Source organism: Acomys minous (genome assembly GCF_964271855.1).
Source record: "Acomys minous genome assembly, chromosome: 16".
Lineage (NCBI taxonomy): Eukaryota > Metazoa > Chordata > Mammalia > Rodentia > Muridae > Acomys > Acomys minous.
The window spans coordinates 10530419-10546613 of record NC_140498.1 but is presented as its reverse complement, the minus strand read 5'-3'; the positions used below and the strand labels follow the sequence as shown (position 1 = coordinate 10546613).

Here is a 16195-nt window from a genome sequence, read left to right as displayed (position 1 = left end):
TAAAGTCCTCTGGAGATCGGACTTCACCTGATCCCAATCTTGGATATTTAGCTCTCCTGATACCATAAACCAAGGACTACTCAGTTCTATTGTTTTATAAAATCTTTAACACTCTCATGCTTAATCCCGGGCCTTGATCCTCTAACAATCTCACTACTTGATCCACCAGAACCGTGGACGAACCCGCGGCACCCATTTCCAACACGCCCGTTTCCTACCTCCCTGAGGCGCTGGCCAGCTTCCCTGGGCGATCCGTCAGCTTCCTCCCTTCCTTCCCTGATCTCGCTGGGGCCTCCACTTGTGGTGCCCGTGCCACCACCGCTGTACCAAGTCGAGGGCGAGGGACTGCGGATTTAACTCATGCACGCGCACACACACACATACACACTAACACAGCGGGTCCTTTGTGCTAAGAGAGCAGCAGCCGCAGCTTATTATTCTTGTTCCCCTTCAGAGTCCAAAGAGCCTTCTTATAGTCAGCAAAACAGGAGTCCTCCTCCCAGGTGAAATCCCTCAAGAGGTGATTGCACACAGGAGGAAAAGTCTCGAGGTAGGGAGGGGTGCGTTCTCAGAGCAGTAAACATGACTAGCTAACCAAGATAAACACAGACATGGAAGCTGCTAGAAACAGGATATGAAACAGCAAGACAGGCAGGCAGCCCAGTCGGGCCTGGTTCCTACACAGACGTGGCTCCTTCAATGTGAAATACCACAGAGGTAAATCCACAGACACAGAAAACAGGTTAGTGTTTGGGGGTGAGGGTGGGTGTTGGGGAAAAAGACTTGTCTGCCATCTTGATAAACTGGGGGTGTCTTTGTGGGATGATAAAACACCTTGCAACTAGGCAAGAGATGACTGCACACCTGTACGGAATGTGACTAAGGGCCACACTTATAAATGATGCACTTTATGTGGTCTAAATTTACCTCAAAATATTTTATCCATATAGCATCCTGTGCTGTAACGTGGTTATAATATTTTTATTGTCTCTTTGATGACATACATTTCTACCCCTATAAACTCACTGTTTATTATTGGTTTATTCAGTAGCGTTTCAGAGGGAGTGTGTGGGGATAGTCCTGTGCACTGTGTATTCAGGTGCTGGTTTCTGTGCCCTGAGATCTGGCTGCAGTCTGGAAGTGCGCATTGTCATTTCTATGAAGAGTTTCCTGTATCACTGTTGTGTAAAGGATGCTCCCCAATTATTTCTGATTGGCTAAGAAGCTGATTAGCCAGTGGCTGGGCAGAGAGGGCAGGAGGCGGGACTTCCATTCTGAGCCAAGGGGGTCTCAGGTAGGGACCAGAAGAGGAGAGGAAGGAAGATGGGTGAGAAGGCCACCATGAGGACCAAGATGGAGCAGGAACAGCCAGGGTGAAACTACATGACAGGTATCATGGGGAACATGGCTAGGAAGTAGCCAGACTAGCATAATCGGATTAGAATAGATGAATATATGCCCAGTCACAGTGCTTAACGCTTGTTGAATTAATCTACAGGTCTCTGTGTCAATCATTTGGGACCTAGGGCAGGTATTACAATAGGCCTCTACTGATACCCTAATTCAATAAGAGAGTTAGCGATGCTGGGTTGTCTTCTCATCCTTAAGAGAGTGAGTCAAACAAGCGAAAAGGGGGTACCAGCTGCCTGACAGGTGCTGTAGTGTTCACCACAGACTGTGTGTTGTTAAAGGATTAATCCCCAGTGCAGTGCTAGTGGGAGACTGTGGGACCTTTAAGAGATGGGAGCCTAGTGGAAGGTGCTCCAGCCACTGGGAGCCTGGCCATGAGTGGGATCATAGGAGCCTGGCCTCTTTCTTCTCTTTGGCTCCACATCATGAAGAGCTGAGCCTCTTCTGCTGCTCTAGCAAGGCTCCCCTAGACAACAGCGGACCGTGAGCTGAAGCTGCTGAAAGTAATTAAATGTTTTCTCTTCATCCACTGAGCACATCGGGTAAATAATGTGGTCATGGAGGCCCAGTAACACCGTGGACTTTGCACCCCATCTTGTGTGACTTGGGAGCTTTGTGTTGGGAAATACCTGGAATTCTTTTGTTGTTTTTATATATAATGTAAAAAACGATCATAGATCTGAACCAAACTTTCTAGATTAACCTGTAAAAAATGTCTTTCCTGGAAAGTAAAACCAAACCAAAGTATTGTGGGGGCTAAAGAGCAGGAAAAAAAATTTTCCATGTATTTCTTTTCTAATTAATAAGAAAACTGCCATAAAATTTTCTATAAAGGTAAAAACCTAGAAATTACCTTTTATAATAACATTGTGTACACAGATATTCTCAGCACGCGTCTTAAATCTGAGGTATTTATTTTATGAACATACGTGGCACAATACCCAGACCTAGAACAGGTCCCTGACACTCACTCACTGGGAGGACGCAGCAGCAGAGGATGCACAGGAGAGTAAAGTGCCCTGACGGTGGGGAGAATCAAACTGACACATTTGGAAATCATGATAAAGTCATTGGAAAAAAGCATTCTTAAAAGCAGAACTTCTGTGGTCTGGGGGTGCTCAGTGATAGAGTACTTGCCTAGCATGTGCTGAGGCCCTTGGGTTCTGTCCCCAGCAACCAACCACCCCCAATTCATATAGCGTTTATTCATCCATCTGTTCACTCTTCCCTCCCCCTACCCTAGTGATGAACATCAAACGAGGGCCTTGCACACACTAGGCGCGTGTGTATACTGCTCCTTCCTTGACCTGCACTACAATGGGGCAGTCTCGCAGTGTAACCAGGACACTTACTGCCAGCCTTTCTACCCACAGGCGAGCGAGAAGCCTCTGTTGTAATAGCGAGCTCACACCCATGCTCAGGACACGGCACACGGTCACTATCTGACCACAGACTGGTGACAATGCCATCCTAGCCACGGTCGTTGAAAACTCGCACTACAATTCCTGCTATGAGGACAGCAATAGAAACAGCCAGCGCCATCCCGCGGTAGACAATCAGCTGTCTCCCCGTCAAGACCTGCCCAATGGTGTGCACGGCATACTGGCTGCCTTCTTCTGGTACCAGCTGGCCGGTCTGGCTCTCCGGTCTGATGATATCAGGCAAAATCACTCCGTCAGTAACTTCTCTTTCCAAGATCGGCAGATCTGTTTGAAGAGAGCAGTGGGATATCCATTTTGTCACTGGAGTATTTAAAAAAATGACCCTCGGTTGTGTGTTACTTTGTGTGAAATTACATAAAGGACATTTTATGGGAGAGTTCAGAACTGGCCTGGTAAATTATGGCTGAGACAATTTTATTGTCACAAGAGCAGGAGCTCATGAGCTCAGCCTCTCCGAGCAAACTGAGTTTCAGACTTTATAAAGCAGAAATGGAGCTGGAAAGAGAACGGCCCTTTACCTGCTGGGGCGGGGGTCGTCTCCTTGTTGCTTTTTAGCCCCGCTCGAACTTGTGCCTAAAAACAAGGCTACATGAGTAAACAGAGTAGCTTTTTGTTAAAAGTTCAATTTAAAGCTAATTCTGAAAGTCTATAATATCCGAAACAGCATATTTCTGTGGCCGTGAAAATGTCCCATGACATGCTAAGAGATGATAGCACCAGAAAATGGCTGATCTTCTCCCATTGTCCCCGCTGGCAGCATTAATGGAAAATCTGAAGGTTTAATATATTTGCACTTACACCTTTAGTGTCTCCAAACATGAATAAAGGGACCAAAATCTAAAAGTAAATAGCACCACCATCTAAAATCCAATCTATTGACCAAGTCAATATCAATGTGTACTTAAGAAACGTACAATCATCACCACAAGGCAAAGCCGAAGAGATCAGAAAACTAAAGGTGACACCAGAACTCCTGAACTCACTTCCTGTCTCTTTAAAAGTCCTTCCTCGCCCGGTGTGGTGGCACACGCCTATAATCCCAGCACTCTGGAGGCAGAGGCAGGCAGATCGCTGTGAGTTCGAGGCCAGCCTGGTCTACAAAGTGAGTCCACGACAGCCAAGGCTACACAGAGAGACCCTGTCTCGAAACACCCCCCCCCCAAAAAAAAAGAGTCCTTCCTCTTAGCCATCTTAGGTTAGGCCTCACCACGGTGAGATGAGCACTCAAGTCTCTGTTCACATACTCACGAGTCACCACCACTGCCCAAATGTCCAACAAACCACAAACACCTAACACATTATTACTTCTCTGTAAGAACAGACCAAAAAAAATTTTTAACTGAAGCCTTAAAAAATTCCAATCAGTATAAACAGGAAATTATATAACAGAAAAACAAAAATATTTTGAAGCCAATTCCTGTTTGTTTGTTTGTTTGTTTATGCTGAGTCCTGTGGTCAGAAGACAGCAGGCCTCTCTAATGAAGAGGACCCTTCTTCCTGTCCCCTTCCAGCCTGTCCACAGTTAGCATGGCTCACCATGCAGTGTTTCACTGTTGTCTCAAAACTGGTGGGGTTTTATTTACCATCTCACCTGAAAGGTGCCTTCCCAACCATGGGTCAGGCACTGGTGTATTTCACCTGGAAGATGCCTTCCCGACCATGGGTCAGGCCCTGGTGTGTTTCTGAGGGGCTTGGAGCCTGTTACCTGCTCCGCAGCTCTGCTCCAGTTTGTCCTCATGATGTAGACCAGGTAGGAGAGGGCTTGGAAGAAGACACAGACTATCAGTCCAGCCCAGAGGCCTGTGGACACAAAGTGAGCATCAACAATCAATTCTCTTCCCACGATCATCAAAGTTCTTCCTCAATAACCCATGATCGGTGGAGTAAAATTTCAATTAAATTCACTTCTCAAAAACCTTGGATAAGCATGAAGCAGAGAGGACCAGAGTCGGCCGCTGAGCTACAAGAGACTCTGCAAGGACGGATGGTGAGCAAGGAGACGACCCGGAAACCGAAAGAGTGGCAGGCCCTCTCTGGGCCTTGATGCAAACCTGCAGTGGAGTCGAATGACTGCCGGGGTGTCTTCTGAGGAGGAGACTTGAGGGGTGAGAAATCAGGCAGGGAAGGCCCAGGCCAGCAGTGCAGACCGAGGCAGGAGGAGCCAGCTCGGGAGAGGGGAGAGGCCAAGGAGGAAATGGCAAGGTAGGAGAAGGCCATGGGGGGGCATGAAAACCACAGAAGAATCCAGGGTCACTATGTATCCATCACAATGGGGACCCAGAAAAGGGTTTCAGACTGGCATACATATGCATGGGTGTGGGGCCGGTGTTTTCTAAAGCTGGCTTTGAAGGTGGGTGTGGTGGCTCACGCCTACAATTCCAGCATTGAGGAGGCTGAAGCAGGAGGATAACAGCTCACGGCTATCCTGGGACTCACAGTGAGTCCCAAGGCAGTCTGGGAAACAGAGTCAAAGCGACAAAAGGGGAGGGGGGAGGAGATGAGGGGAGGGAGGAAAGAAGTAGCTTGCTTGGAAGATATTCCTCTAACTGAAAAAATACAGAGACTTGGGGAATGGAGAGATGGCTTAGCGGGTCAAGAGTATTTCCTGTTCTTACAAAAGACCCAGGTTTGGTTCCCAGCACACACATGGTGGTGGCTCACAGCTGTCTATAACTCTAGTCCCAAAAGATTCAATGCCTTCTTGTGACGTCCACAGACACTGCACATAATACCCTCAGGTACACACATATTATATAAATAAATAAATAAATAAATATTTTAAAATATTGAGACTCTAAAGGAGCTCCATAAAAGAATATGTATAAGGAGAAACTATTTCTTTTTTTAATGAACGAAGAAATATTTAATGGGTGGTTGAACTTATGAAAAGCATTCAAGCTAATATTCAAATAAAAACTGAAACAAAGGGCCTCTGCAGTTAACCATTTAAATTGACAAAGATTAAAAATAATTATATTCAGTGCTGGTGAGAGTGCAAGAGATTTGAACAATGACGAAACTATTTCTTAAAGATTTTTATGCGCATCAGTGTTTTTCCTGAATGTAAGTGCACCATGTGTGTGCAGTGCCCGAGGAAGACAGGAGAGGGCGCTAAATCCCTCTAGAACTGGAGTTGTGGCAGTTGTAAGCTGCCATATATTTACTGGGAGCCAGACCAGGGTCCTCTGTAAGAACAGCAACTGCAGCCGGGTATGCTGGTGCGCGCTTTTAATCCCAGCACTCGGGAGGTAAAGGCAGGCAGATCACTGTGAGTTTGAAAACGAGACAAAAACAAAACAAAACAGCTTCGTGGAAGAATTGTAGAATGCTTACAAAAACAGGCAATTTTTATTTTATTTAACTTGCCCTGGGGCATACAAAAAAATGCAATGACTTTATGAAGCAAGGATTGTGTGTAAGTAATGTTGTTAACATCTCCAGCAAGGGCTGAGAGTGTGTCTCAGCGGTAGAACGCTCACCTCGCTCCTGCAAGGCCATGGGCTCGAGCATGCACATCCAACAAAAATCCACATAAAATACAACTACAGTGAATCAAAAAATTCACATGAAACGATAACATAAAAATCCAGCAGTTCAGTTGTTATGTCATGATCAGGGTGATTAGGAGGAAGATAACGCCCCTTACCTTCATGCTTGATCTAAGGTTAAAATTACAGAATTGTTTTCAAAGGCACCAAACGCGTGTGCCAAGTCCTCAGACATTTCTGCTAAAAATATTCAATGAAACAGAGTCTACAGCCAATTCTTTTTTGTTTGTTTGTTTGTTTGTTTTTAAGACAGGGTTTCTCTGTGTAGCCTACAGCCAATTCTTTTACATTTTAATTTATCATTTCTACGTATGACCATATATGGTTGTGTGTGTGACTGTGTGTGTATGTAAGTGTGCATGTGTGGTTGAATGTTTATGATTATATATGAATAGTAGTGTGTGTATGACTGTGATTATATGTATATATGATTGTATGTGTATTTAACTGTATGTGGGTGTGCGCTGTCTGTGTAAGAGTGTGAATACACATGCCATGAAGTCAGAGGACAATTTCTAGGAATCGGTTCTCTCCTTTAACAATGGATTCCAGGGACTAAATGAGGTCATGAGTTCACAGCAAGTGTTTTTCACCCTCTAAGCCACCTCGCCAGCCCTCCATAGACACTTCCTAAACACGATTTAAAGCCATGTGCATACATGCACATTACAGTCCCAAATCCATCATGCCCTTTAGTGGAGACACAGTGGGAGCATCATGAAGTCATGAAAACCAGTAATTCCACAGTCGCCGCCAGGGCTCGCTCCTACTGCGGCAGGCACCATGACAGAATGGTCCCTCTTTCCACAGAACAACTTTCCAGCCAACTGCTTTCCAGCTCAAGTGACTCATCTCACTACAACAGTAAGATCTGGGGTGAACTGCTAAGGACTCAAGCACGTACCTATGATCCCAAGTTTAGCAGCAAACATCAGAGACACTCCGATAGGAAAACCAAACCCGTAGTAACCAATGGCGTTCAGGACAGCTCCTATCTTTTGTTTTCCTGTACCTCTCAGGACCCCGCCACAGGTGCCCTGCAGGGAGAAAACCAACAGTGTTGTGACAGTCGGGTACCCGCTCATCACATGGAGCTGTCCCAAAGCTGAGGAAGGACAGCATCCTGTTTCAAATGCTGCTAAAGAGAGGAAGGACCACAGCAGTTTAGTTACAGGGTCCTCAGGTCATGTGCTGGGTGCTGTCAGCTTGACACAAACTGTAGAGTCACCTAGGAAGAGGGGACCCCAATCGAGGAATCGCCTCTATCACATTGGGCTGTGGGTATTTCCTTGACCAATGACTGACGCAGGAGGGACCAGCCCACCATGGGTGGTGCCAACCCTAGGCAGGTGGTTTGTATAAGAGAGCAGGGCCACGGGAAGCAAGGAAGTCAGCATACTCACTGCAAGTGCATCGAACAGATGAAAGGGAGCAAAAATGGGCATCACTTGACTCACAAGGGAAGTTATGTCCCTGTTATAGGAGAAGGACGGTAGTCAGTGACTTAAACACATCTGGGCCAGAGAGACAGCTCGGCTGGTAAAGGTGCTTCCGGCTGAGCCTGGTAGCCTAAGTTCCATCCCCAGGACTCACATGGTAAAAGGAGAATCAACTCCTATAAGTTACCTGCTGACCTCCTCACATGTGCTATCTCACACACACACACACACACACACACACACACACACACACACACACACACACACACACATACACACATTCTTTTAATCATAAGCCTAACAACTCTATGCACACATTACAATTTTTAAAAAATTAAGTATATGATAAAATCCTACTAATTCAAATTTTATTAGTATATAAAGTTTTTGACACTACAGAGGATTTTTTAAAGGTTATTCGAGACAGGGTTTCTCTGTGTAGCCCTGGCTATCCTAGACTTGCTTTGTAGACTAGGCTGGCCTTGAACTTAACAGAGATCCACCTGCCTCTGCTGGGATTAAAGGCGTGCACCACCACTCCTGACCTATAGAGGATTTTTTATTCTTTTAAAAATAATTACTTGCTTTGAGACAGAGTCTCACTAAATTGGGCAAGCTGGCCTTAAACTTGTGATCTTCTTGTCTCTGCTTCCTAAATAACTACAATTACAGGTCTGTGCCACCAGGCTAGGCTGATGATAATATCCATTTTACTCCACACAATAGAAGTATAAGACTGAGTCTGTGATTTTTGTAAATCACCACCTCAAGTGAAGTAGTTACCCCCACAGACTGCCCTGGCCCATGAATGTGCCTGTCTAGGGACAAGACCAACCCAAGGCTTTCTTCTATTTGTCAGAGCAAAACTCCACTCAGACCTGATGAGTGGGGTCGGAGCTGGAAGAGTGGGGTGGCTTTGCATGGGCTTGTGTCATTCAAACTTGTTTCGAGTCTGTGCCTGCCTCTCCTTCCTGGCTCGGCTTCAAGCTTTCTTGTAAAATGTAGGGCAGTGTCCCCTCATATCCAGAAGAATGCAGGTAAGAAAACATAAAAACAAGATGGCTTCTGGATGAATGACTACTTACTCGTCATTGGTGAATATGTAGGCAACCACGTCCTTCAAGGCTGCGAGCAGAATTCCCACCAGCAGCGCACAGACACCTGGGAAATACAGAAGGCTTCAGGGGAAACAACAGTTCTCCAGAATGTGGCAAAGCTTCTCAGGGGAGATTTGCATCGGTTATTCGAGACTGCAGCTGGGCTCCGGGGGATGCGCACCTGCAGTCCCAGCTGTGTGGGACGTTGAGGCAGAAGGATTGCTTCACCTTGTGACCTGGGCATTCATAGCCAGCCTGGGGCACGTGCTGAAACCCTGTCTCAAAATCAGGGTTACAGTGTATGTTTTACTGTCTATGTTTACTTAGTTTACAACTAAGACCTGCTGTCCTTTATTCCTTCAAAGGACGCCTGCTACCCACAGCTGGACCCTTGGGATCGTGAGGATTAAATTTTGAATGTGTTTGTTCCTCTAATACTCAGGGTGAAATTTCATTCCCAACACATAACAGGGTGACTGAGTCACAAGAGCCCTGCTGCCAGCTGTGGGAGGTATTTTCTAAAAGAGCCTGGCTGAGGTATTTGGCTCCCTTTTCCACTTCCTTCTCTTCTGCCACATGAGTTCCCTCCCTTCAAGACAATAGGACACCGAGCCCATCTTGCAAGCTGTTAGCAGATTTCACCAGATAGCCAGACCCGGCAGTACCCTGGTCTTGGGCATTCCAGTCCTAAAAGCTGTGGGAAGTAAACTTTGTTCGGAACAGATTTAGCCATCTCAGACATTGTTCTGTGGAAGCACAAACAGACGCAGACATTCCGCTGAATTCAGTACGGACGTCAGGGCTAGTGCTCACCAGCGCACAGAAGAACAGTGGTACAGGAACATCGGGCCTGCTCAGCATTCCCGGCCCCCAGGGCGTTGCCCACGCGGACACTGGCAGCCACTCCAAAGCCAAAGGGCACCTGGGGATTAGCAGTCATAAGGCACAGTTTAAAAAGAGAGAGACAGACAGAGACAGAGAAATCTGCATGTTCATGTGGTAGAACATGGAGACTTCAGATAGCCTTCCCAATCTAGGTTCTAGAGAGGGGTCTTACAACATCCAAGCTGTGTGACTAGAAACAGGTGGCTTGGCTGCTTCAAAACCAGATTTCTTCACTAGTAAAGAAGTAAGGTGCACATCACCCCCAAAGCCTCAGTCCCAGTAGGATTTGGCTGGGGGCAGGAGAGTGAGGCTCCCTTTATTGGTGAAGCACACACAAACTCTATCGTAACTTAGTTTAAAATACATTCTACAAGGTCAGATCTAAGTCAATATACAATAGATAATTTCTAAAAATTGAATGAACTACGTGAAAGAGCACTTAGACCTTCTACTGTGGCACACATGAGGGTTGGTGAAATCGAACCTCATAATTTCACTGACAGTGGGACAGATGAAACAGCACTATCAACTGGATGAGATGCAAAACCACCTGGGAGACCAGCCTCTTGGCATGTCTGTGGGGAATTATCTTGATTAGATTAAAGTGAGATTTACCCACTGTGGGTGGCACCAGTCCTTAGGCTGGATTCCTGGACTGACTAAAAAGGAGAAAGCCGTGGGTTGACTGTGGTGGTGTACGCCTTTAATCCCAGTGCTTGGGAGGCAGAGGCAGGTGGATGTCTGTGAGTCAGAAGCCAGCCTGGTCTACATAGCAAGTTCCAGGACAGCCCAGGCAAAATAAGACCTGTCTCAAAAATAAATGAAGGGAGGGAGGGAGAGAGGGAGAGAGAGAGAGAGGGAGGGAGAGAGGGCGGGCAAGACAGCAAGAAGGAGGAAGAGAGAGGAGATGAGCACACGCTTGCATGGCTTTGTACTTCTCCACTGCTGTGAGAGCAGCTGCCTCAAGCTCCTGCTGCTGTGACTTCCCTGCCAGGATGGACTGTGGCCTGAAACTGTAGCCAAAACAAAGCCTTTCTCCCTTGGGTTGCTTTCGATGGGTATTCCATCACAGTGACCAGAGTAGGAGCTAGACACCCAGGCACTCGGAACGCACTCTTCAAAATACCGAAGTTTGATTTTAATTGTTGATTAGGGAAGCCCCAAGCTCTGTCTGTTTCCATACTTCTTAAACAGACCGTCAGACAATCTTCAGCATCATGTCTGGATCCTAAGTTATCATCCCACAACCCAGTGTGGCCCTTGAGCTCCATAGATAGCACTGGTTGCACAGGCAGCTTACGATTGGGTTATGTCTGGCTTTGATAATTTACACACCAGTTTCCACTTCACATCTCTACTAGAAGTACCATCTTCCAACAGCTGCCTGGTTCCTTATAGTTTGAAAACTAAATTGAGTTTGATAAAAATTATATATGTTTTTAAGATTAAGAAATTTAAAATGGGGTCGGGGAGATAGCTTAGCATGTGAGGTGTGCTTGCTGCTCAGACATGAGGACCTGAGTTCAAATCCCAAGCACCCAAGTAAAAAGCTTGTCATGTCCATGCAAGCCTATAACCTCAGCACTGCAGAGGTAGGAAGAGGGACAGACGGGTCACTGCAGCTTGCTGGCACCAGCCAAGCTCCAGGTTTAGTGAGAGGCCTTGTCTCAAGACAAAGAGTGATAGAGTAACATTACCTAACACCACCCCTGGCCTTCATTGTGTGTACACCTGCACACATGTACACATAGGTAAACACACACACATTTTAAAAATAGGTATGACTACACAGGAATATGTAGGCCTTGTGTGTCCAAAGTCTCTATAAACATCTTTCAGTTGGAGACAGATGAGTAATGTGAAAAGGTCACAAGGAAATACATTATCTTGTATAAGTAATACATGCTATAATAGGTAAACTTTTAAAAGGGCTTCTGGCTAAATGGAAGAAAATATTTATAAACACATATTGGATATCTTAAAAAACAGATGAATAACCGCTTCGTGTGGCACCTTCCACCCCCTGGATACAACCAGTATGGCGTGCACCTGCATGCCTCGGTAGCTGAGCAAGAACACCCAGCATTAGACCAGCACAGCAGGTGCAGCGCCACACTCCTGGGGAGGAAGTGTGAGAAACCACAGACAGAAGACACACCGAGGGAGGCAGCGCCCCAGTGTCTGGAAGCTCAAGTGGCAGAAGGCAAACGGTGTCCAGGATGCCGGCCAGGCACAGGTGGGCCTCCCTCTCACTGCGCGCGGACTAGCAGAGGAGCACGAGCGGGCCAGCTGCCTTCCTTTGTTGCGGGGGGGGGGGGGGGGGGTTGCTGGAGTGAGGGGGCCAGGCTGCGCCTCACTCTCAAGGCTGAAATGAGCACGGCGCTGACGGGTCCCCTCGTTACACTGGAGAAAACTCTCTAAATGAAAGAACTGGAGCACCAGGTTGACTACGCATTTTCTTTCTTCCTTTCTCCTTCCTTCCTTCCTTCTTTCCAACACAAAGTCTCCCTAAGTAACCCAGGCTGCCCTCAATTCACAGTCTTCTCCCTCCGCCTCTTCTTTGTCTTACAGACCAATGTATTCATCCATCCATACGTGTACATGGACCATTCCATACATCACCAGAGTTCTGAGAAAGCTGAAGCATGCATCCTCCAAGAAAGGGGAAGGTAAGAAGAGGCCACCAGCTGTCAGCAGAAACAGCAGATGGCTCAGGGAGCAGAAAAGACCATTTAAAGGTTTAGTTCGGTGCCCTCAGAGCCGGCTAAAGATGCTGTAACATCATGAAGAAAGAAAGAAGCGTTCTCAGAAACTAAAAGCAGCATTTGACAGATGATAAACAGAAAGACATCACTCTGTGTGTGTGTGTGTGTGTGTGTGTGTGTGTGTGTGTGTGTGTTTGACGGCAGGGATGACAGGGGGACAGTGTGTGTACACGCACAAGGTGGAAGCCAGGCATCAACCTCAGATGCTCTTCCTGGTGAGCAGGCCACCCTGTTTTAGGGGTCTCTTATTGGGACCTGGGGTTCACCGTTTAAGCTGGATGGGGACTTCCTGTCCTTACCTCCCTGCCTCGGGGACTACAAGTGCACGCCACCTGCCTGACTTTTTATGTGCCGAGCCCATCCCCACTATGGCAACTGAACTTGAGGCGACATGTCTCCCCAGCTGCCTCTCCTCCTCCCTTTCTGACAGCCGGTCCTTTGGTCCCGGTTCCTGGTTGCAGAGGTCTTCAGTGGCCCAGAGCCACACCAGCCTCGCCACCTCCACACAGAGAAGACACAGGTGTCACTCCTGCTCTTACCATGTAGGCAACAGAAGCCAGTTCGTAGATGACGGCCTGAGCTCCTAGTTCTGTCACATCGACAAGGCCTAAAACAGGAACTCAGACAATACAAGTCAAATAGTGGACTGGAGGAACCATTTTCTTTCTTTTTGGAGGGCGGGGTGAGGTTTTGTTAGTTAGTTAGTTAGTCTGTTTTGTTTGTTTTGAGACAGGGTTTCTCTGTATAGCCCTGGCTGTCCTGGACTCACTTTTTTGTAGACCAGGCTGGCCTCGAACTCATAGAGTTCTGCCTGCCTCTGCCTCCCCGATTGCTGGGATTATAGGTATGCACAACTGCACCCGGCTACCATTTTCTTTATGAAACAAGAACATATATATATGTATATATGTATATACATATATACATACATATATATGTATATATATGTATATATGTATATACATATATATACACACATTCGTGTGTGTGTGTGTGTGTGTGTGTGTGTGTGTGTATGTGTTGCAAGGCTGCAACTATACTCTGTGTCCAGCTTCTGGCCCGTTTAAGATAAGCCAAGAATAGCTCAAAAGCAAAAGCCCTAGCCATCTCTTCCTGACAAACTGTCAAAACCTCAGGCGTGGAGCATGGTGTGCTCACTCTAGAACCCCGCTCCATCAGGAAAGACACCCTGAAGAGCAAAGCGGGGGGGGGGGGGTAAGGCGAGGTTCCTGGGGTTGCAGGTGTCTCAGGAGTCAAGTGGCAAGAAGGGAAGCGGGACACCGTGTACAGCTTTGGGGACAAACTGAAGCAGGCAGTGTCCACAGAACACCATGGCTGCCGTCTGAACTATGAACAGGCAGAAATAAGACCGAAATAATTACAGTTAGTCACAGCTGGCACATAGCCAAACTCAGCTGGCAGCCACGGCACCAGGTGGTCTGAGAGGCAGGACACCTGGGTTGGGGATTTTGTCCTCCCATTCCATGAGCCTCCCTTCCCTCGTTTACACAGCAGGAGGACACAGCCGAGTGAAAGCCACGCCACTGCACATGACTGGACTGCACGCCCCTATAAGTACCCCCACAGAACACCAGATAATAGAAGCAGAGCTCCCATTTCTGGGAAGCCTCTCGGTTGTGACTGCCCAGGCTGTGTGCAGGTTCCCCTGGGTGCACACAGACCTGCAAGGAAGGTCCCGATCTCGAAGGTCCACCACTCGATGCACACCATGAACATACTGGGGATGGCCAGGCGGATGTAGGAGCTCCACTCCTGGAAGCACTCCCTGGTCCAACCTGGAGAGGAGGCGAGAAAGCAGACGTGCACTGTGTAACAGCCACCACCTCTCACATAGCTGGAGACAAGGGTGCCTGCTCCCCAGCAGGATATGGGGTGTCAGGAAAGACCATGGCTTGAGAGGGAAGGAACCAAACTGGTAATGTGAGAACCCGTCTCCACAACCAAATATGTAAACCAACCCCGATGGTGAATTATCAGCTGGCACTCATCAGGCTGACTGTCAACAGCACCCCTCACCCACAGCAAAGAACACAGAACATTTCAAAGACCCCCAGATACAGAGAAGTGGAAACCCTGTGTACTGTTATTGGGAAGATAAAAAAAGAACAGATTCCTCTAGAAATCAGTGATGGAATCACTACACAAGTCAGTAATTTTCCCTCTGTGTACAGAACCAAAAGTTAAGTGGGACTTAGGGCCGAAGAGCACTTGGGGTTTTTTTGTTTTGTTTTGTTTTTTAAAAAAAATATTTATTTATTTATTATTATGTATACAGTGCTCTGCCTGCATGTACACCTGCAGGCCAGAAGAGGGCATCAGATCACATTACAGATGGTTGTCAGTTACCTTGTGGTTGCTGGGAATTGAACTCAAGACCTCTGGAAGAGCAGTCAGTGCTCCTAACCTCTGAGCCATTGATCCAGCCCCACAAAGAGCACTTTGTATGTCCCTTCACAGCAGCGTTACACAGCGCAAGCAAAATAACTTGTCTACCATCAGATTATACTGGAAACAAACTAAAAGCCAATAGTAAGAGAAACAACAGAAAGCATCCAAAGACCTGGAGACTGAACAGTGTGTCACTGAAGACATCAGGAGAGGAACTATAAAGCTTCTAGAACCAAATGAAAATGAAGACATGTTGATTAGATTCTGTGGGAGGCCAAACCTTCATCTGTCTTTCTTAAAATGGTGTGTGTGGGGGGTGGGGGGTAGGGAAAGCGAGAGCAGACATGCCACGGCTCTCTCCTTTCACTTGGGGTTCTGGAGAGCAAAGTCCGGCAGTCAGGGTTGTGAGGAAGTGCTTTTACCTGCTGAGCCATCTTGCCCACCCATCCTTTCTCCACCGAAAACAAACAAAATAAGATAAAACAAACAAACAGACAAACTAAAACCTCTTCCCTTCTATTAACCTAAAACTAAAACTGTTTCTCTTTTGTCTGATTCCTTTTCATTCACACTGATGCAGAAGAACAAATCCATCAGTACACAAAGCACCAGCGGCCTCCTTGTAGACCCAGAGCAATTGGTACTCAGCAGGGGGTGGCTGCACAGGAGGCGGTTACTCTGTTGCTCTTACAAAGTGTTTGCCTCAGGGTAGGAGTGTTACTGCAGACAGTAGCTGTCCCTCAACAGAGAGTGGCAATAGAGTCTGGGGAGCACCAGTTCTACAGAGGGAAGGGATAGGAAGCCCACACTTGGGGTGCAGGACAGGAGAGAGATCACACTAGAACTGAGTGGGAGGCTGCCCCCTGCTGTCCAGTGGTGGAAGTTGCCGTGCTATCAGACTCATGAACTCAGCAGCTCTAGCTGCCTCCAACAGGACCTGCACAAGCCTGGGCCCACAAACATTCAGTCATGGATGGAGGAGAGAGAGGGTCCTGGGGCCCAGCCCTGCCCAGAGCCCATAGCTGCCTCTAAATTCACATCAGTGTTGCTCTCGGGCCTCATCAGAGAAGTTGCTTTACACAGTAGATGGTGGGTGGTTAGTGCTGGTCTAGAAAGTGAGTGAGTGCGGGGTGCTCCGCTGGTTTTGGGTCAACTTGACTCAAGCTGGAGTCATCACAGAGGAAGCAGCCTCAGCTGAGG

The 16195-nt window shown here is 47.2% G+C and overlaps 1 protein-coding gene across 5 annotated transcripts in view; it reads right to left on the bottom strand.

The window, feature by feature from the left end:
- Window positions 1-2306: 2306 nt before the first annotated feature.
- Window positions 2307-16195, bottom strand: part of LOC311586982 (multidrug and toxin extrusion protein 2) — a 32559-nt gene continuing 18670 nt past the window's right edge. The window contains exons 9-17 of one of the 5 annotated variants that reach the window (XM_084763338.1): window positions 14269-14382; window positions 13126-13193; window positions 9750-9858; window positions 8925-9000; window positions 7804-7873; window positions 7305-7437; window positions 4558-4652; window positions 3371-3425; window positions 2307-3116 (exon numbers count right to left, since the gene is read on the bottom strand). In XM_084763338.1, the coding sequence (XP_084619464.1) occupies window positions 2881-3116; window positions 3371-3425; window positions 4558-4652; window positions 7305-7437; window positions 7804-7873; window positions 8925-9000; window positions 9750-9858; window positions 13126-13193; window positions 14269-14382 (956 nt within the window). In that variant the 3' untranslated portion in view covers window positions 2307-2880. Of the gene's footprint in view, window positions 3117-3370; window positions 3426-4557; window positions 5307-7304; window positions 7438-7803; window positions 7874-8924; window positions 9001-9749; window positions 9859-13125; window positions 13194-14268; window positions 14383-16195 lie in introns of those variants that run through there. The other 4 variants (XR_014775718.1, XM_084763339.1, XR_014775717.1 and 1 more) reach the window with 4 other exon arrangements.